We start from the raw sequence: 21,454 nt of genomic DNA on the forward strand, positions 1-21,454 counted from the left end.
CTGTCGACAACACACGGTAGACAAGAGGGTTTACCCACTTTGATACTATATCTGCGCGTCTGCACGATGTGTGACTTCGCCCGTGGCTCGCGACCCATCAATGACGGATAGACAATTGGGGATTGGCTCCCGCACTGGAACGTGGCTTGCAGACACCAACCACAGCAAAGAAGATGAGAACTGACAGGAGAGTTGCAATGTCAGTCAAGCAACTCTTCTTACCCGGGTTTCCCGATGGAGGGTAGGCCTGTCCCTCCTCGGCGCCTTGCTGGCCCCTCAGTCCCTCGGAGTGGGTACGCCAAGTATCTCCCAGGAGCAGTTCCCAGCCGAGAAGCTACCGGAATACGCGACCTTAGAACGCCTTGGGGTTGATGGATCTCAGTTTTGGGCTTGCTGCAGGGTACCGCCGTGAGCGGGCACCAAAAGGTCGTGCGACGCGAGACGCAGCTGGACGCCCATGAGGCTCAAAGGGGTGCAGTGATGAACATCACGATCTGCAGGAGCCCGCGACCTGACAGGCGGGGAGGGGCGGGTGAGAAGCCGTTGGTGTTACTGGATTCGCCGCTCCTGAAATACATATGAGCTATGCATTTCTTACAACCGACTGACCATTATCAACACTTGTAATATTTGTCAAGAACCTCCCTTATAGGTGAAGCGAGCAGACCCAAGGCACCCGCGCTCTCCACGACAGCGTGGGAGAGAAAATCTGCTGCGGGACGGACACGGACGAAGCGGCAGAACAGGCGGATGGGTACAAACGGCGTATGCAGCGCTTCATGTACATCAAAGTACCCTCGCCGTGGCACCACCGCAGCTGCACGCCGGCGTTTCTAGTCTGGCTGACCTCCCAAGTTTCTCAGCTAATGCAGCAATATCCAAAAAGGGTTGGGGTCTCGAGGATCATTCGCAGCAGAAACCTGCACGGTGTTGTATTATACATGGCAACGTCGACATCCTTCCCCATCATGCCATGTACCCAGCACGCGAATGCATGCACAGTGACCTTGGAACCGGGACCGAATATGAACAATCAAAAGACTGGAGGAAAAGGAATTGCCGACGCCAATCTCGCGTCCGTTACTTCGATACACTCTCTACGATATGCCCAGACTTCACAACAACATGTTTCACTGATGGCAGCCTTGGACCTTCGGCGTACTTCATAATGGTATGGGGATCCAGGCTGCGCCGGCGAAACGGAAGCTTCCAATGGCTTTGCTGCCTGGAAGGACTCCGACCTGAATGCAGCTTGCTTCGTCTTTGAGCAGAAGGCATTGCATTTGAGGTCCTCTCGACAACCTCCACCTGATTGATATCTGCACTTGGATGCACTCAGAAGCGCCCGCGCATGGAAATCACAATGCAGAGCCAGGATCAAGGCACGAAAAAGGAGAAGCGCGAGAAGCTTTGGAATGGCGAGCCGTTGAGACAGCACGCGAGCGCATATACGTTCGACGACACATACCCAGTGTATCGAATAGGTCAAGTGGGACGAGTCATCCAGGGGGAGGGGGGTTGGAAAGTCAAGATATTCGAGCTCCGCTTTCGCTGTCTCCTCGCGGAGTACTTCAATGAGGCGGTCCTGGCTTCCACCCACATGGCAAGCTTAAGCCGGGAGCTAGAGTCTAGCGGCTCCGTCTCTGGTCTTTTTCGAAAACGCCTTGTTCAAGATGGAAATCCAGAGACGGAATTCGAATCTTAATGTGTCTGGCAAGGAGCCTTCCAAACCAGTCCCTAACAGAAAAAGCCTGACTCTTGGGTTGTGCTAGGAAGTATGGAGATCTCGCAGACTCTGCGTTAGACGGCGACCTTCTGAAGGCGCCTTTGCGGGCCTTCAAGGGCTACGATACCATTCTCAGACTTTCGCATACATGGCGGCTTGACTTCGCATCAGAGAGGCACACCATTTGCCAAAGTTGGTGCTGCCCAGATCCCTGACGACTCGGCAGAAGCTTAAGGTATGCACGCTTCCGCTCCAGCTTTTGACCATCATGGCCATACAAGCTTGCGAGATGTCAAAGCAGGCCATCACAAGTGTCCCCTTTCAGCCAACAGCGGACCATGACCGATCTTATCCTTCAATGGCAATTTGGCGCATTGACGCAAATCATGGCTCCCGCAACCTGTATGGCTGCACGACGGCAGACCTGGCTCATGCGGCGCCAGACAGACAAGCTGCCGAGGCAAAGGGGGACCGCGCTCCAAAGATGATAAGACTGCAGTCTCTTCTACGTTAGGAAAGAAGATGTGATTCACGACACACATCGGCATGCAACAAGTACCTCGAAGACTTGGCTTGTACATGGGTAAGCCGGGTCGAATTCACGCCCCTCAAGTAAAGGTTCAGAACAGCAACTCGGCCACGTCTGTCCGTCTGGCAGCAATAAACGCAAACGGGCGCTGCGAACCTTCCAACTGAGGCGGACTTTTATTTATATCTTGGTTTTGATTCGCTGTTAGCTCCGCCCCCCTCCTGTTGACTGCAGTTTGGCACTTCGAAGCATCTACTTCGTCTCTCGCCAACGCAACGTGGGATTTGGAAGGAAATATACTTTCGATTACCTTGCAGACGCTCTGGGTGCCGCTGTAGATTCAAATCGACCTGGCGATGCCGAGAGAAGTGTGCCGCGGACGACACTGTACTAAGGTGCCCGCGGATGGTGGAAACCCGCCAAAAAACCAACCGAGCTGCTCGCATCCCGGCCGGAGGGTTGAGCGTACGGGTTGCAGACGGCCGTACCCGACGTCGTGTCCGAAGGCTTCTTTGGTGGCGCTAGCCAGGATGTTCCAATGGCATCAATGCCATGGTCCTTGGACTGATGGGCATCATCCTTAGTGTTTCAGTGGGACATCGGTTGAGGATAGTCTTTTGACTTCCCCAGGGCTCCCTTAGCAAGCCCCTCCTATTACCTATTACGGATCCCCGAGTTCGGTCCCAAGACACTCGTGGAAACGTAAGGGCATTCCAGACAACCTTGGGTGCAGTTAGAAGGCGACTTGGCGTCTTCTGCTCTCTTTTCCAGAAAGCCCAGTTTACGTTACACATGCCCCAGGAGGCAAACTAGTGCACACAGTTGGGCGGGCGGACGACTAGGATGCCGGGATCGCCTTTAATCCTTGAGACGAAGATTGGATTACCGGAACATCATCTTGAGGTTGTCCACAACTGGAAACAACTCCGTCTGTCGCTCTGACCTCGCATGGGGTAGCTTTCGAATGACTTTGGATGAGTGCTGTCTTCCCCCCAAAACAGCAGACGACGACATTGGTGGGCGGAACCAGGACAGTCCAACAGTGCGAGCTCCCGTTCCAATCCACGCGCATACAACTCAGACTTATTGACATGGTCAGTTCGCTGGGAATCGAGAAATACAGAGAGGGCAAGAAATCCTGACCCTCACGTGTACTTTTCCATTCAATGGGGCATGCAATTTGGGCAAAGCGGCAACCGGCGCTGCATACTGCTTCGTGGGATTCCGGGCGCATAGGACCCATGCATGGCAGCGGAAGCATGACTTGGGCGTCCCACGACCGGCCCCAAACCTTCTGCTGCTACGCGCAAGTGATGGCGTCAAGAAAGACTTTTCCCCCTTTCATCCCCGCCAAGGAATGGGTTGCTCCCCGAATCAACCTCTCAGACACGACCGGAGCGCGTCCCGGCATGGGCGACTGCCAGGAAAAGACTATGGCTGAGAAGAGGCAAGAAGCCAGCAGGAGACAAGAGACTAGTCTCAACTAGAGCATGTCGTTTCTGCAACCCGCAAAGTATATCGAGGTGCCGAAGCGACTTGGCCTCACACCAATTCTTGCGCTATGGAACCAAGTGTTGTACGGCGGTCATCTTGCCTGCCCAGCTTGCAGACATGGAGCAGAGGAGCAGCAAAGAGGACCCATCCATTTAAAACCCCGGGTCCCGGGGCTACGTGCCTTACGGTGCGCGGTCATGCTGAATGGAGCCAGGAACTTCTTACCTTAGCGGCCGCTGCATCCTGGCCAGGATTTGGGTCAGCCAAGTCACATTTCGGATCCGGGCGGACCACGATGGGCTGCCGTATCATTTGGCAGAAGGGCCAGGGAAAGCCACATTCGGGATGACCCTAGCCTCTGAGAAACCGACTGGTTTCCGTCTTTGAAGGCCTAGGCCTCAACAGATGCTTCTGAGGGGTGAAGGAGAAGGATGCCTAGTCCCCGAGCACCGAGACACGCACCTAAGTATTCCGATTCTTTCCTTCATCGACTCCAAATTACTTCGTCGGTGGCTGGCAGCAGTTTTCTCCTGGTCCCGGTCCATACGCTGGTGTGGATGCGCGGCCTTTCGGGCAGACTCAGCAGCACTGTCGCAGGTAACGTACGTCCTAAAGGCTAAGGGGAAGACCATCGAGATCCTCGCGCACATAGACTGCTGCGCCATATGCAGGTTTTAACCGGCAGGAGAGGGGACAGAAGGCGATCTGCAATGGAGCAAGCAATGTATGCGAAGACGCCTGCATTGCCCAGCCTGATGAGTGCTTTTTTCGCGCTTCAAACCTCCATGGTGGATTCTTCTAGTTGGCCCGCCTCTGCTGTGCCTCGTTCTGAATTCGGCTGTCCGACAAGCCTTTCTTTTGCAGAATCATTCTAACCGTAACATTGCTGCTTGGTCATGGCCTCACCACGCCACCTCGCTTTCTGTCACCTACGCTTATCGAAGAGACAATGAGATGGCCCCGAGGATCTGGCTCAAGTCGATACTTAGGTGGATTTTGGCCTGATATTGGCGGCAGCGAAAGAACTTTGCTACTGGGGCCGGCGAGCGATACCATTTGCGAGTCAGAAGAGGCCAAAACGGGGCAGATCTTCTGCCTTGTGGGCGGGCGTTATAGCCCCCAGGGTTGGGATTGGGAGAACACTGTGGATTGTCGCTGCCAGCTGTGCTCCTCGGTGCGCGCTCTCGGCTTCTGATGGCCAGCCCGAGACAGCTGGCTTTCTGCAGAACGATCGATGCCCTTAGTGGCTGCGCCTGCTGTTGGAGACTTCCTCCAACATGCGTCTTTCGTTCGTTACGCCGTTGGAGTTACTGAGGCATGGCCGTCTTCACCGTACATGCGCCTGCGCCAACGCCACTTGCTCTTCCAGACGCGCGGGTTCAGACTGCAATCATCAGGGTCGGGGGGGGTTGACAACTCCCGCCTACGTGTCTTTCTGCGAGAATGGAGCAATCTGACCAGGCTGCCAAAGACAGAGGCAGATTATTGTACAGCGCCCACTCCTCGGGGGAATAAGCCCCTTCAGACCTTGTTTGGCGTTGCAGCAACAGGACTCTGACCGCTCAACAACACACGGTTTCAGCACCATAATCTGTCGATATCCAAGGAAGCGTGATCCATCAACCGTTTACCAGCCTGCAGACATGATCCCTAACATTGATCTGGTGTCGTTGGCTCGGTTACGTAAGATACCAGAGGGAGGGTGAGTACAACGTGCGCAACAACGCCGCATCAGCAGGCGTCGTCTAGAGTCTCGACACTTGCCGTCTTCCCTGTCGTTTTCCTCGATTTCGCACAGTCTTGGAAAATTCCGGTTTGGGCCCATCAGTTTATGAGCGGGCCCCTGGAGGTCTCTGGCGGGGATGGCACGGGGACCGCAGGCTCTTGGGTGCTGTTGAGCTGTTGAAGTCTGACAACGTCAACGTCGATTGACTGGAGTTTTGTCCGAGAGCTTCTATTCGTCAGTTATTCGGGGCACCTCTGTCCCACGTATGTCACTTATATACTAGGATTTTGCCCACCTTTGACGAGACTCAAGGTCAGTTGTTGGCCGCCGCACTGAACGACAGGGTTTTCTTTCGAACTATCCTCAACTGCGAGTCGATAACTTATTGAATTGAATGCTCTTTAGTCAGCAGACATGACTCTGCAAGATGGGCAAGTCGAGTCAAGATGATGGCTTTCTTTGCAAAGCCAGGCAACCCTGCTCTCCCGTCGTTGCAACAGCCTACGGATACCAGTATGTAGGTACACTACGCCATACTCCGGTAAGCGCGGGGACGACACCCGGCCCCCACGGTTCATCCATTTTCCTCCCTCTGCGCTAACAGTCCGGCCAGCCGTCATCGTGGCATGATTTCTCAGGGAATGATGGGCGTCCTGGCATTGCGCCAGCGCGAGAAGAGTTAGGTTGGCTACCGGGGGACTCTGTACCCTTAAGGGTCCATACATGAGACAATCGAAGCACGCTGAAGGGTCTGGACTCGGCGATTTCACTAAGGCACGCACTCGCCACCGCGGACGCCGGCCGGAGAGAGCCCATGAACAATACCATTGTCGGTATATGTGCGAGGGTAGAAGCGTAAAAGTCCCCAGCGCTGCGACCGTTTCGCGCTCGTGGCCTCTTCTGAAGAAAGCTTCTGGAACAAACTTTCATCTGCAACATACTTCGGCGCGTCTCGCTCAATGGAGCTAGAGAGCACCTAGGTTACACCGGGTTGACCGCCGGCATACACGACGTGACGACCGTCAGCTTTGCTCGGTCATTTGCACCGACAACGCAGACACACGCAGATTCTCTGTCATCGAATCTGTCAGTTTCTTTCTTTCTTTCGTCGATTTCGGTTTTTTTGCCCCCTCGTCCGTCTTCGCCGACCTTACCTATTCCTTGCCTGGCTTGCGGATAGGGGCACATTCTTACCAGGGGCCCGGCCAAACTCTCACCTGAACTGACCGACTTGCCGCTACTTATCGCTACCTAACCACTGGCGCTGACCGCTTACACCTGCTAGCTGCTGCTACCTTGCGGTACTTGCTGTGTGCCCTGCCCGCTATGTTGTACATTTCAAAGTTTTTCGCACGCTTATTTTTTGCTTTCTTGTCTCCCATACACACGAGTGGAGTGGTCATTGACCACGCGCTTGACACGTGTATGGGAAATTGAGTTAGGCTGGGGGGAATGCGTGAGCGAAGGCAAGGGAATGTGGCTAAGTGACGGTTGTAGCAGCCCGTCTGGATGCTACTCTCGGCCAGATCCCCGCGCGTGCAATTGCCAGCGCAAAAGTTGTGTGCTCCGTTCGTCGTGGAGACTGGAGTCATGGTCATGGAACCATGGAAACAGACCATGGAGGAGAGCCCCAGGACAGGGAAGTGAAGTGGACGAGGAAGAGAAGATCGTTGCTCTGTTTACCGCTGCTTGCAGCCTCGTCACAGATGTTCTGACACCTTTCTTACGCAGTGATTACAGTATCGTTGCCCAATATATTCCCATTTAATTACTCTCGTGATGGGGTTTTCGCTGTGATGGGAGCCCAACCATTCGTATCTGCTTGCTTGCCTGCCCGCTTCGTCCGCCTCACCCGCCTGCCTGAGCTTTTTCGATGGAGTATCAAGCCATTCCCCCACCGTCGCATATCACATCACATACACACACATATCCATCTCCTCTCACACACACCGCGGCCCAGCACGCGTTAGCCCCCGCGATAGCCGGAATGACCCATCATATCTTGCATCTGCCGAGCTTCGGGCCTTTCAGTCGGGTATCGTGAAAACTCGACTGATAAAAGTTTTTTTGATCATCAGTGTACACTACAGTCTTGCGCAGCCTCAGGTGCCTGGGAGCGAGCCCACTATACGTGTAACCAAAATACGTGTGAGTTTGTGAGGAATATGCACCTGTTGAGAGGTTCGAATTTTGGTCGTCGGGCAAAACTTGGCCTGAATTTACCAAGCCCTGTCCCCCCTGTAAGGCGCCGTTGTCAAAGTCTTCTTTTTTCTTGTCTCTTGCCCCCCGATGTCCCGAAAGTTGGGAAATAAAACTGGTAATCAAGTGCGGGTAACGACTAATTAACACCACCGACCACCCTTGGCCCTTCCAATTAAGATTGGGAATGTTCTATATTTTTTTGGTCTTCCTTGGATGTTCATGGGACAAGGTGTCCGTTTGTGGCGTGTGTGCCCTTGCTTTCTAGGTAGCGAGTTATTGCGTGAGAGAGAATTTCTCCATGTCCGGTCTATATCAAAACGCCCAAACCCCGGTCCGTCGCCCAACCTCCCGGCTCCCGATTGAAAAGACCCTCATTTGACGTCTCGATCGGGGGCCTCTTTCTCTCTTCTATCTCTACGGCACCTCTCCATCGGGGGTGCGTTTCTTGCTTTCTCTCATTTCGCTGAGTCGTATGAGGGAGCCACAGGTATCGTAACGTAGCCTCGAATACGGGGGCTCTGCAGAGGACGAATTGACGATGGCATTGCCACTCTGACGAGCATCGCTCACCGGCCCTTCTTCATGGCCTCCTTGCGGCGCTTCTTCTCCGTCGCGCGCAGGAGTGCGGTTTTGACTTCGCCCTTTTCGAAGGAATCGAGGTCGTAGTAAACGGGGGCGATTTCCTGCAGCAGGGGGTAAATGCATTAGCATTGGCTCTTTGAATCAGGCATAGGTGTGTAACACCGCACAAGGCAAGTGCCGAAAGACAGGGGGGATTGGAGATCGGATCGTCGTGGTTTTGCAGAGACGAGTATGGGGCTGTGCGAATGGAGACGGAGCTGTTGGGTAGGATTGGGGTGCTTACCAGTAGCCACTCTGGCCTGATTCCGGTGCAGGTGCGAATGTACTGCTTGGAAGTCAAGACAAATTCGTTGTACAGGACCCATTCGTAGTCTGTCTTCAACACGGTTGAGGGGTGCATCATGACAGCCTGGTCATCCTTGATGGTGCGGTAGACCTTGCCGGAAGACTCCTTCATTGCGACCTGCATGAAGAAGCCAGACAGCAGGGCGCGGCGGATGTTTGTGTAGTAGTTCTTGTCCTCAAACGGCGTAGAGACGAGCTCGAGGCCGTGGGTCTCCATGATGCGCTTCAGCTGGGCGCGAACATTGTCTGCGCTGCTGAGATGACGGAAGGAGAGGAAGTGCTCGTGACACCACTTCTTGGGGTCGGAGCCGACAACATTGCCCTGGCCCTTGAAGGCGTGGTAGGCGTTGAGAAGGGTGAGATGGTCACCCTCTGGATGGGAAAAGTGCGACTTCATCTCGTCTGCGCGCTTACGCTGAGCGGCGGGACGAACCCAGATCTGAGGGACGGAGAGTAGGGAGGTGATGGACAGAATCTCGTTGGAGCAATAGAACTCAGGGGACGAGATGAGCATGACGGCGAGGGCGGGGTCGAGAGGGAACTCAGAGGCGAGAGAGCCGAGAGTGGTGAGCTCGCCATCATCATCGAGACAGGCCAGGTAGTTGAGCTCCTCGAGGGCGCGCATCATGGTTTCAGGGGCAGGGGGGTCCATCAGGTCGAAGTGCACGAGGTCCTCTACGCCAAGCTTCTTCAGCTCGAGGACGGTGTTGGCGAGGTTGGACCGCAGAATTTCAGGGTGCGTCTGCTCGATGAGCTCCTTCTTGAAGGCGTTCTCGGTGTACAGACGGAAGCACTTTCCTGGCTTGGTACGACCGGCACGACCAGCACGCTGCTGAGCGGAGGCCTTAGAGATGGGAGAGACCAGGAGGGACTCGACACGGATACGGGGGTTGTAGATCTTTTGCTTGCTGAAACCGGGGTCAACGACGTAGACGATTCCATCGATAGTCAGCGAGGTTTCGGCAATGTTGGTCGCGACAATGACCTTACGGCCCGGCCTGCCGCCCTTCTTGTAAGGCGCGGGCGCCTTGTCGAAGATCTTCTGCTGCTGGTGCGGCGGAAGAGTACCGTAAAGGGGGTAGACGGCCAAGGGCCCGGCATCAATCTCCCTGATCATCTCGTCGGCCTCCAGGTTGATTTTCCTGCAGGCATCCTCGATCTCTTCCTCTCCCGTGAGGAACAACAACACATCACCCTCGCCCTCAGAAGCGTGGATCTGGAGGACCGTCCGAATAGCGGCCTCAACGTAGTCTCTCTCGGGCTCGGGGGTATAGAAGATCTCGACGGGGTGGGTACGACCGGGCACGGCGAGGAGTGGTGCGTCGTTGAAGTAGCGCTGGAACTTTTGGGCATCGAGGGTGGCGGACATGACGATGATCTTGAGGTCGGGGCGACGGGCGGCGATCTGCTTGAGCAGGGCCATGAGGATATCGGTGGCGAGGGTACGTTCGTGGGCCTCGTCGAGAATGATACAGCTATAGCGGGACATCTCGTGATCGTGGATTGCTTCACGAAGAAGCATACCGTCGGTCATGTACTTGAGGATGGTCTTCGGTCCTGTCATATCCTCGAAACGGATGCTGTAACCAACCTCCTCGCCGAGGGTCACATCCATCTCGTCGGCCACACGCTGCGCGACGGACATAGCGGCAACACGACGGGGCTGGGTACAAGCGACCAGCTTGCGATTCAGCTGGGGAAGCTCGTCGTAAACGACATATTGGGGGATCTGGGTTGTCTTTCCGGAACCGGTCTCACCAACGAAGACGAGGATCTGGGTTTCGTGGTACTTGTCGAGGAACTCTTGCCTAAGGGCTGTCTTAGTGATTGGAACATACATTGAGGATGCAAGTGCAACGAGGGCTTACCTTTGCTTGTGTACAGGCAGATCGCGACGAGTCTGTAGGATTTGGAAGTACTTTTGCGAATGAGGACGTCCGGTGAAGGCGTTCGTATCGAGGTCCTCGACCTTCTCGGCTTGCTTGGCGGTCGTGGAGCGCTGCGTGAAATCGGCAAAAGGCGAGTTGGGGTCGAGATCGCCATCCCCGCCGTTCTCGTCCTTCATGTGCGCAAGGTAAGGGTTGTACTTGGGCGCTTCCTCGGAGTCCTCCTTCTTGACCTTCTTCCTTGAAGCTCCGTCTCTGTCGGCACTGAGGCGCTTACCGCCCTTAGAATCGGTATCCGCCATCGTGAGTCAGATGATCGGAAATGACGGGATTTTGCGATCGTGTTGGTGTGCCGAAGGGGGCTGCGGAGGGATGAGGTTGCGCCTGACTTTCGACTGCGACAACAGCAACAACGACTGGACTCAAAGACGCAAGTAAGGCAAGCGAGGCTCTCTGGGAAACTTTTTGTTGTCGCGGTAAAAATTTGGGCGGGTCTCCAGCACGGACCAATGAAAGGGTGGGATGATAAGATAACGCAAGCTTATGCATGGGGATACAGTGAGATGCATCTGACGCACTGTATGGAATACTTGGGATGTCTTGAACGTCAGAACCTAGTACGGCTTAGAGTCTCTTGGTGATCCTTCTTTTCGCATACTCTATTTGACGGTCGTCTACCTGCATTTATTCCGGTCAATGAAATGCGTTCCTATGACATACAAAATGGAGAAAACCTAGTTCTCCTGTCCCTGGACGGCTGCATTTCCTGTGTACTTGGTGACTTTGATGAGGAGGACGACGAGGGACGACGGTAATAGACGACGATGACGATAGACGACGATAATAGCAATAACACACAGGATAATTAGTCGCCCTAGCACAGAGAGGTTAGTCGGTCTCATGACATGCGCTTAGCATGAAATAGAATAACATCTCTCCTCCCAAGAGGATGAGATGGCAGTCCCAGAAGACATGCATGGATAAAGTAAGTATCTTGTGTGACAGCGGGCACTGTCCCCTCTCTTTCCTTCTCCAGGGTCCAGGCTCACCGAGTCCACAAATGCAGGTGCAGCCAATGGCACCTGGTCTTTGCTCACAAAATCTGTTGCATTTTTGCTTGCGGGTGGCAGCAACAGCATGACTTCCCAGATTACACATCAGAAGGTTGAGTGATCCCACGCCTGAGCCTTTGTCTCTGTTGCCCCGAGGCTCTGTCTCCCGTCTCCGTTGTCTCTGTTGCTATTCTTTGGGTATTCAGACATTACAAGCATGAATAATTGCTGACCCTTAACTTTCACCTTTTTTCCGGCATTTTTCTACTGAAGCCCCCGGGTACTGTGATTTGTGCGCTGAGCAATTACACCATTCACAGACCGGATCAGTCAGGCGGCACAGCGAGCCCCTCAGACAGCAACGATGGACGCCAGTAGCTTCAACCAACCTACCAGGCCGATCTTCAGTCTGGGCCAGCATGATTCAAACAGAGACCAGCCTCTGGACGACCTCCAGTACGGTCAGCTCATCAATGCTGGTGTAAGTCTGAAACCCTGGCTCTCACCTCAACCCCACTAACCCCTCCTCCCAGATCAGCTTCGTCACCACACCCATCACCAACAAGCATTTCCATGCCCGCGTGAAGGATCTCGTTTCTGCCCACCTTGCCAAGGCCAAGCAGGGAGCCGCTTCTCTGGCGGATGCTGTCGTGCCTCCTCTGACACCCAAGGACACCTCGTTGTTCCCCAGTCACGCCGTCACCACTTACATCGCCTACGCCAGCCCTTGGATTGACCTGGCCTCGATTGACCCTGTTATCGCCAGCGTTTCTCGACAGGTGTTGAACCTCGAGATCGCCTACGCCAACTTCTGCGGAGTTCGAAGCATCGTTATCCCCGGTCTCAGAAGGGATGCATCCAAAAACGGCGGCAACCAGGGTGTCTCTCAGTACGCCCGAGCTGTCCAGGAGGCCATGACCATTGCGAGCCGCTTGAACTTCATCATACACATGCCCATGTACCGCGAGCCTGGCTTGGAAGAGAATGTCGAGCTGCTGTCTACGCTCTCCTCGGAACCCCACGGCGACGACAACAAGAACATCGACATTTACAGTGCCTGGGACTCATGGCACTCTGTTCGCAGCATCTGCGAGTACAACATGCGTCTTTTCGTTGGTAAGAAGCATCTCCCCATATCGGAGGCGCCATAATGACCAACGCATACAGCCGTCCGAGTTCCCAAAGTCCTACCCGAGAAAGAGCTTCAAAACAAGTGGTTCGCCGAGCCCCTTCACTTCTTGACCCTCGGTCCCAACGCCTTCCAGAAGAACAAGGGTGGACATCCTGCGTTGCCTAAGGGCCACCAGGAGTTTATCTACACCCTTATGCGCCTCAAGAATGCCCCTTGGCTTCTTCTCAGCGACGTCGGCCCGGACCCTGCCTCTCTCACAGCCGAGGCTCAGCTGCAAGCTGTCTCCCTGGCCAACCAGGTTCCCACAGCAGCCGACTTCCCTAGCTTGGACGAGGCCCACTCTGGCCAGCAGCCTACAGACCACGTGAAGGAGTTCCGATCCTACGTTACCTACCTTAAGTACCTGGAGATGCAGCAGAAACCGTTGGCTTACCTCGAGCAAGCCACCCTCACGAGCTTCCAGGACTGGCTTCAGTCGCCTTTGCAGCCACTGTCTGATAATCTCGAATCAGCGACATACGAGGTCTTTGAGGGTGACCCGGTCAAGTACAACCAGTACGAGGCCGCCTGCACGGAGGCACTGGCCGAGTGGCATCAACTTGGAAGAGCCACCTCCTCAGGCACTAATGCCGTTGTCATTGCGGTGGTGGGTTCAGGACGTGGGCCCCTGGTCACGAGAGCCCTCAGAGCCAGTGAGGCAACTGGCGTTCCTGTCCAGGTCTGGGCTGTTGAGAAGAACCCCAACGCCTATGTCTATCTTCTCCGACAGAATGAGATGATCTGGGGAGGCAAGGTGACGGTTGTCAAGACGGACATGCGCGCCTGGAAGGGGCCTCTCATCTCTGGCACCCCCGACGACAACCCGGTGTACGGCAAGGTCGACATCCTTGTTTCCGAGCTTCTCGGCTCCTTCGCCGACAACGAGCTTTCCCCCGAGTGCTTGGACGGCGTTCAACACGTTCTGGCCCCCCACGGCATCTCCATCCCAGAGTCGTACACGGCGCACATGAGCCCCATTGCGACGCCTCGCATCCATGCCGACCTGCTTACGAGGCTACCCACTGAGCCTAACGCCTTCGACACCCCCTGGGTGGTACGTCTTTTCGCGATCGACTTTGCCGCACAGCGGGTACCGGATCATCCTCGCTTCCAGCAGGCGTGGGAGTTTACTCACCCCGTCCCGGAGGCCACTCTCAAGCAAATCGAGACGCGTCGCGCCGGAGGTGTCATGGGCGGTGGAGGCGGCAGCATGGCCGGTGCCGTCGGCGCCAACGACCACAATTCACGTTTCTGCCACCTGACATTTGTCTGCCGCACCAGGGGTGTCATCCACGGCCTCGCCGGTTACTTTGAGTCGGTTCTCTATGCGCCCCAGACTGGATACAAGGAAAAGGTGGAGATCAGCACGCACCCAGAGCTCATCGACCGCAAGAGCAAAGATATGATCTCCTGGTTCCCTATCTTCTTCCCCATCAAGGTAAGCAGACGTTGTTCTCACTGGATTTGGACGGTCAAACTAACATTTCACAGCAACCCATCTACTTCCCGGCCGATACAGAGCTGGAAGTTACGATGTGGCGGCAAACGGACGACTCCAGGGTGTGGTACGAATGGCTCATCGAGGCGTACACCTGGGTCAGCGAGACACAGCGTATCAAAGTGGCGTCATCGGATCTGTGCAGCAGTCGCAAGGTTGCTTGTCTTATGTAGTATCGAAATATCAAAAAAGGGGGCACAGAGGGCGCCGTAGCGTTGTTTTCTTTTCTCCATAGTTTGCTGCCGGGGTTTATGATTGTCCCTTTTTAGCGCAGCCGCGAGTCGGGGGGTATTCGTCTTGATGAGAACAACGATTCATGGTCGCCAGTCCTTTTGTTCCGCAAAAGCCTTTTCTTTTTCCATAACTGCTCCCATCGTGATCCGTGTCAACTCGCCCTGTCGTCCTGGCTTCTCGCTTGGATGGTAGATGCTTCCGCTCGTCGGTTTGTCGGCTCAACCCTCCATCTTGACGTCGCCGTTCTCGCCTTGCTTCGCGCCGCGGATCCAGAGGACGTTGTTACAACTGCTCGCGTCGTTAGCCATACATGTACCTATTCTAATAAGTGGGTGTAGATGCGTACCGGATCAAGACTTGGCCCAGGGCTCCAGTCATCTTCTGGTCAATGTACTCCTCGGCGCCGCTGAGCTGGATGTTCATGTAGCTGTCGATGCTGACCAGCTTGCCCTTGTACTCGGTGTCGCCCCACTTGAGTCTGATGACGACGTCCTTGTCGACGCTGCGATGGCAAAGTTAGCGAGTGTGTTCTCCCGCGTCGCGATCGTGGATGGATGGGTGGTGGGAAGGGAAGCTGCGATACGCAGACGGGGGTGGGACGCACAGGTCTTGCAGCATAGGCCGCGGGTTAATCGGCACAAACTGTTTGAACAGAATGGTTAGCTTTCTAATCGATCGTCGATGGCATTCGAGGAACAGGGAAGGGGACGTACGCTCATGGTGGGCGGTTCGAAGGGGAGAAACGGCCCATGTAATGGTGGTGGATTGGAGGAGAAGATGGGTTTGCGCGGTTCGAGGCTGCGATCGCGAGGCTCCTAATGCTGCGGGTACCTTACCTTTACCTATCCAATCCCTGCTTTTGGCTGACTTTTCGATTTTTAGGCGGTCGAGGCACAGGCCACAGCGGTGTACTTTGTACCTGAGGTTGCCTACAGTGGGTGGGAGTTTGTCGGAAAATCATCGGTTCCACTGTAAGGTGCACGCTCAGGGATGCAACCCAAAACCTGGGGAGTGCTAAGCTTGTTTTTATTTCCTGTCATCGTCTTGGTTCCTGTTGATCGCTTCGGTGTGAGGGGATTAAGAATGACAACAACACCTTCCGGGCACGACATATTGTGAATGCTTCCGAGACCCAGGCTGCGAGTGCAACCCGACCCACCTCGTCAGCCAACATCAACATCTCATCAGCTGCCAAAGAAGCCAAAGCTCTCCCGCTCGCTACGTTGCGCCCCGAGATACCACGGCTACAAGAACCTTCGGGAGAGCTGCGAAGGTCACGTAGTAGTGCAGGAAAAGTCGCCGCAGCTTCGAGATCCGGGATGCTCACCCTTCAGGTTCAGCTCGTGTGGCTCGCGGCATCCTAGCGCCAGTCGCTCCAGCCACAGGGTTCGCGGATTGTCCGATTGGCGCCGACGGTGCGCGCCGTGGTATGTGGCATCCACGGGCTGCCGTCCCTAAATGTCCCGCGATGAGTCTCCGGCCAAGGCGCGAAAACGTCTCGGGGCCAAAGCTGCATTATGGGCGGTGATGTCTTTTCAGCTTGTGGCTTTTCTGAGGCGCCTGATGTATGACTGTCTCAGGAGTTGCGAGCTTGATGGATTCCATGGATTGTTTAAAAACTGCTCGGGGCCCTGTTGCGAGTGCAATAAGTCGTCACAATTCCTGAGTCATTTCCAGATACACTAATAACAGTTGTTGTGCATACGATCTTGCTCTTCCCATAACCTTCTACAAGGATTCGTCATGGGCATCTTTGACTTCCGCCTGTCTTACCAATGGCTCTTCTGGACCGCGCCAACGGGCGAGCCTTCAGCCGCACCCGAGGGTCTCACACGGCACTGGATCGAGACATCCTCTGGCAGGATAGAGGTTCTCTCCAACCAAGGCGAGACCCCGAATATCTCCAAAACGCCGATCGTCTTCGTCCACGGCGGCATGGGCAGCGCCTGGGTGTGGACCGAGTACATGCGGTATCTGGCGAAGCACGATGTTCCATGCTACGCCGTCTCCCTGCGCGGCCACGGCAACAGCTGGCATCCGTCGTACTTGAAGATGGTATACTTCACAACCAGACAGAACCTGGCTGACGATGTCATCGCTGCCATCAGGTGGGTGCAGGAGCGGCAGGGAAGCGAGGTGTTGCTGGTGGGACACTCGAGCGGCGGTGGTCTCAGCCAGGGGATTTTGTCGGCGCGGCAGGCGCGTGTCAAGGGCCTTGCGCTTCTTGGTGCTGTCCCTGCCTTTGGCTCGTGAGTGTTGTCGGTGGAAGTGAGGTATCCAATCGTTGACGTCTGACAGGTACGGCGTGTATGCTAACTGGGCCATGTTCGACCCTTGGTTCGCCGTTCGCATGCTGTTCCACGGCTGGCATCCTAACTCGCCGCTTTCCCGCCCGTTCCTGGTGAAGCAAGCCTTCTTTGGCGACCAGATGACCAAAACCGGTGTTGCAGACTTCCAGAAACATGTAAATCGATACGAGTCTTTTCTGTGGCCCATTAGCATGATGAAGCCTTTCGCTAAGGCCGCCGACATCATCAATTCGATCAGCGACTTGGGCGCTGGCACAAGAATTCTCATACTCACGGGCACCCAGGATAAGTTGATGACGCGTGGTGTCATGCAGAAGCTCGCCGCGGCATTCAGGCATGCTTTTGCGCAGCTCGTGGGCGAAAAGAAGTTGGATGCCAAGGTTGATGCTATTAATCCTCCTGGCAGCGAGGGCAATGAGGATGACGAGGGTTGCGGAGTGACGCTAGCTTGGGTTCACGGGGCTGGGCATCACTTACAGAACGATGTGATGTGGGAAGTTGGAGCGAAGAAGCTACTTGACTTTTATGAGCAGCTGTAGATAATGCGTGAAACAAAACTCAACTCAATTATTCGGTGTGCTATTCAGGGAAATAGACATGTTTAATACAAGGGCAAAAGGATAGAAAACGCTAGCAAGCGAGACATAATTCTGCATCTAATACTCCGCTCAGATATTGTAACTCTTGATGTTATTTCAACTTGTGCAGAGGCATTTGGAGTGACTGTATCGCATGCTTGATCAAATTAAAAACAAACCTCTAGTTTTTCGCACTCTAGAAATATGATCTACCATGAGACCTCACGCTCAGAAGAGTGCTTCAAATGATTGAATAAAATCCCATAGTTTCATTTGCTACTTTGGTGGCTTATTTGCGATGAGAGGTGTGATCTCATTCAGAACGCTCGTTCCTCATAAAAATTTCGCGGGATCAACCGAGCTTCACCGAACCTCCGCCTTACAACACCCACCCCAGTGACCACCTCAAAAATGGCCACGCAAACATTTGAGACGAACGGCGTTCGCGTCGCCGTAGAAGGCTGCGTAAGTCTCATTTGTATCCATCTCAATCAAAACCCTGTCGCGCTAACCTTACTCCAGGGCCACGGCACGCTCAACGCGATCTACGCCGCCGTTGCCTCCTCCTGCGCCGCCCGCGGCTGGGACGGTGTCGACATCCTCATCATCGGCGGCGACTTCCAGGCCGCCCGCAACGCCGCCGACCTCACCGTCATGTCCGTCCCCGCAAAGTACCGCGAGCTCGGCGACTTCTGGGAGTACTACGCCGGCCGCCGCGTCGCGCCCTACCTGACCGTCTTCGCGGCCGGCAACCACGAGGCCGCTGCGCACCTGTGGGAGCTCTACTACGGCGGCTGGGCGGCGCCCAACATCTACTACCTCGGCGCGGCGAACGTGCTGCGCCTGGGCCCGCTGCGGATCGCCTCGATGAGCGGCATCTGGAAGGGCTTCGATTACCGCAAGACGCACCACGAGAGGCTGCCGATGGGCCCGGACGAGATCAAGAGCTTCTATCACGTGAGAGAGGTGGATGTGCGGAAGCTGCTGCTCGTGAGGGAGCAGGTCGACGTCGGGGTCAGCCACGACTGGCCGAGGGGGATTGAGAGGTGGGGTGATGAGAAGGCGCTGTGGCGGATGAAGCCTGATTTCGAGAGGGAGTCGAAGGACGGCACGTTGGGGAATGTTGCGGCGGAGTATGTTTGTGACCGACTGAGGCCGCCTTATTGGTTTTCGGCGCATTTGCATTGCAAGTTTGCCGCGTTGAAGATCTACAAGGATGATGATGGTGCGAAGGACGCGGAGGCGAAGGGCGCGGCTGCAGAGGCCGCTCCAGTCCTCGAGCCAGCTGCAGCGCCAGAGGGAAACCCGGATGAGATTGATTTGGATGGTGATGAGGATGTTGTGGACGCACCACCAGTCACGCAGACAAACCCGAACGAGATTGATCTCGACGAAGACGAAGACGACGAGTCAACCGCTGCTGCGAACGCCACGGCCAGCAGGCCGGAACCCGTCACCAAAAGCACCGTCTCCGAAGAACTGCGCGCCCAGCTTCCCGCATCATTCGCCCGCCCTCAACCGCAGGCCAAGCGGACGCCGGGCCAACCGGTCCCGCCGACCATCACAAACAAGCAGGTCAACTTCCTCGCCCTCGACAAGTGTCTCCCCCGCCGACACTTCCTCCAGCTCCTCGAGGCGCGCCCGCACAACGTCCTCCCCGCCGACCAGCCTGCACCCGCCCGCCCCTTCCGTCTGCAGTACGACCCCGAATGGCTCGCCATCACCCGCGTCTTCCACCCGACGCTCAAGATCGGGGATCCGTCGGCGCACACCCCGCAGGACCTGGGCGAGGAGCACTACGCGCCGCTCATCGATGCGGAGCGCAAGTGGGTTGAGGAGAACGTCGTGGCGAAGGGCAAGCTGGATGTCCCGCTCAACTTTGAGGTCACGGCGCCGCCTCACACCGAGGGCGAGCCCGAGTCGGTGCCGCACCAACCGTTTGAGTACACCAGCCCGCAGACGGCGGCGTTCTGCGAGCTGCTGGAGATTCAAAACCTTTGGGACGCGAGCGAGGAGGAGCGCCTGGAGAGAAAGGCCAGAGGACCGCCTGCTGGGGAGTTTAGAGGACACCGAGGCGGCGGAAGAGGCTTTCACAGGGGCGGACGTGGTGGTCGAGGCGGTAGAGGTCGGGGAAGGGGCAGAGGCCGAGGTTGGCATTAGAGTACACCATCACTTTTTGAAAGAGAGTCGAACACTTGGAGCAGAAATTGATGATGAAACTTGTATTATACCCAGCTACGGGAGGACTATTATAAAAGTATGTATCCCAACAGAAAAAGCGTAGATCTCAATGGAAGAACCTGAGTCGAGCAGAGTGAGTGGAATGGATTCAATCTTCCATCTACTTTAGACGTTCAGCCCACGGAGGAGTGTAGGGAGGAACGCATATGCTAAGATGGGGTGCTGTCGCGTTTGACGTCGCGAAACACGTTTTTGGTCATCATCGAAAAAGAGAAGAAAAGTTGCCTCTTCGGCATGAATTCGTCAGTATGGCGTAGCAGTGGTATCTTTTCCCCAGTGTGCCTTTGCCGTCATGCTCAAACGCCCAGAACTCCGTGATAGCAAGCCTAAATCACATGGGTTGTTTCATAACAGTCATCACAAGGAGCCGGTGTTCTGTTCTGGAAGCAGTGTCAGAACCGTTGCGGCCGAGACAGCCCGTGGGGAGGAGGCTGGTGAGGGTTTTGTCTTACTGTCCAAGCCCAGGTAGTCGGCAGCGACCAGCAGCTCGAGGCAGAGCTCGACAGGAATGTCCATGTCTGGGACGTCTTCACGCTCCCGGTAGCGGTACCAGTATTGGAAATACTCGCAGACCTTTTCGAGGACAACGCCACTGTGGGAACCCGGTGGTTAGATTCTTCCAGAACGCGGACAGAAGAAAGCGGAAGGATTGTGCTGTGTGAATGTGTGGCTGGGAAACCAGCGTGGGAAGAGGAAAAAAAGGAATGTTGGTTTTGTTTCAGATCAAGTGTAGTTGGCAATCAAGCAGACCAGCCGTTGCAGCAGCGGTCTGTCAGTAAGAACACAGCGAAATAAATTTGAGATCATCATATTGATGGCTTTGGGTTGGTGAGAAAGAAAGAGACTTGTAGCTTACCTGATTTCTGAAAAGACGCAGCGTCCCGAGGTGGCCTCACGGAACTGGCTGCGGGGATCCAACATGCCCTTGATCGCGGGGCTGATCAGAGCAGCCTCACGCAGCACGACGAACTCGAAGCCATCACTAGAGACCAGAGTAATGTACTTGCTTTGGGCGTCCCCGTTGGCGTCCATGGTTGCGGCGAGGTTTTTGCCTCAGACTCTGGCAGTGGAGGGCTGCTGAGAATGCTGCGTCCCTTGGCAGGTGGCACTGCTTTCGAGGGAAAGCAGGTGTGTGAGGCGTTGCTCCTCTGTGTGGTGATGCAGCTCTCGCTTTCGAGGCTTTCTTGCTTCCTCAATGCTGGTGGCAAGCGGAAGCAGTGATGAAAGGTGGACGCGTTCGTTGTGGAAAAATTCACGTCGCGATTTTGAAGGAGGCGGTGGTGGGGTGGAGCTCGGGCCACCCACAGCTGCTGCCGCCCGCCGGAATGCGAATAGGCCGTTCCTCGACCGGATAAACTGATGATAGCTGAGATGTTCCGATCCAGTGTTTCTGGGCGGTGCGTCAGACGACAGGGGCCAACCAAGCTTGTCAGGGATTGCAGTTGATCCGCCGCTAAACAGGCTCCACCTTTCTCAGGCGTCGGTGCAGGTCGCTGTTGGCCCGTGGGTCCCTAATCAGGCTTCTCGACGCCTGGCCGCTCGCAACCCGCCTGCCGTCATCACCCCGGCAAGAAGTGGCTGGTTGCCCCGTCGACTTGTTTACACTTGCCCTCCTTGCTCCCGTCCGCTCTCCTCAAGAACAGCACAACCCGCCCATCCACACCTCTCGCACACAAACCCACCCCCATACAATACACAATCCCGAGCTGATCAGATCAACACCTTCTCCAACATTCCTCAATCCAAACGCCGCAACGTCCCCTAGCCCGCACCGCATGCCTCGCCAGAACCGTATCTCAACGGCATCCGACTGAACTGAACGCAGCAGCACGACCGCCACATTCGAGGAAACCGAGAGGTTGGAGAAAAAGCAACTATCTG

General features: G+C 55.4%; 6 protein-coding genes across 6 annotated transcripts; 3 read left to right on the forward strand and 3 right to left on the reverse strand.

Annotated features, from left to right (window-relative positions):
* Positions 1-8,243: 8,243 nt before the first annotated feature.
* GCG54_00003221 (putative pre-mRNA-splicing factor ATP-dependent RNA helicase prp43) lies at positions 8,244-10,792 on the reverse strand (the record flags this gene model as incomplete). Its single annotated transcript, XM_045403296.1, has 3 exons — positions 8,244-8,360; positions 8,543-10,412; positions 10,473-10,792. 3 exons carry the CDS (start codon positions 10,790-10,792, stop codon positions 8,244-8,246), a joined length of 2,307 nt encoding a protein of 768 aa, XP_045261577.1.
* A 1,114-nt stretch (positions 10,793-11,906) lies between these two features.
* On the forward strand, positions 11,907-14,384 carry GCG54_00003222 (Protein arginine N-methyltransferase skb1; the record flags this gene model as incomplete). Its single annotated transcript, XM_045403297.1, has 4 exons — positions 11,907-12,023; positions 12,076-12,658; positions 12,710-14,151; positions 14,205-14,384. 4 exons carry the CDS (start codon positions 11,907-11,909, stop codon positions 14,382-14,384), a joined length of 2,322 nt encoding a protein of 773 aa, XP_045261578.1.
* A 279-nt stretch (positions 14,385-14,663) lies between these two features.
* On the reverse strand, positions 14,664-15,164 carry GCG54_00003223 (putative small nuclear ribonucleoprotein F; the record flags this gene model as incomplete). The annotated part of the gene is made up of 4 exons (XM_045403298.1): positions 14,664-14,733; positions 14,792-14,947; positions 15,050-15,108; positions 15,159-15,164. 4 exons carry the CDS (start codon positions 15,162-15,164, stop codon positions 14,664-14,666), a joined length of 291 nt encoding a protein of 96 aa, XP_045261579.1.
* Positions 15,165-16,188: 1,024 nt separating this feature from the next.
* GCG54_00003224 (uncharacterized protein) lies at positions 16,189-17,293 on the forward strand (the record flags this gene model as incomplete). Its single annotated transcript, XM_045403299.1, has 2 exons — positions 16,189-16,694; positions 16,744-17,293. 2 exons carry the CDS (start codon positions 16,189-16,191, stop codon positions 17,291-17,293), a joined length of 1,056 nt encoding a protein of 351 aa, XP_045261580.1.
* Positions 17,294-17,743: 450 nt separating this feature from the next.
* Positions 17,744-19,492, forward strand: GCG54_00003225 (Lariat debranching enzyme; the record flags this gene model as incomplete). Its single annotated transcript, XM_045403300.1, has 2 exons — positions 17,744-17,797; positions 17,855-19,492. The coding sequence occupies 2 exons, from the start codon at positions 17,744-17,746 to the stop codon at positions 19,490-19,492; spliced, it is 1,692 nt and encodes a 563-aa protein (XP_045261581.1).
* Positions 19,493-19,930: 438 nt separating this feature from the next.
* GCG54_00003226 (Elongin-C) lies at positions 19,931-20,605 on the reverse strand (the record flags this gene model as incomplete). The annotated part of the gene is made up of 3 exons (XM_045403301.1): positions 19,931-19,953; positions 20,026-20,165; positions 20,430-20,605. 3 exons carry the CDS (start codon positions 20,603-20,605, stop codon positions 19,931-19,933), a joined length of 339 nt encoding a protein of 112 aa, XP_045261582.1.
* Positions 20,606-21,454: the final 849 nt, after the last annotated feature.

This window comes from Colletotrichum gloeosporioides, assembly GCF_011800055.1.
Source record: "Colletotrichum gloeosporioides strain Lc1 chromosome Unknown consensus_63, whole genome shotgun sequence".
NCBI lineage: Eukaryota > Fungi > Ascomycota > Sordariomycetes > Glomerellales > Glomerellaceae > Colletotrichum > Colletotrichum gloeosporioides.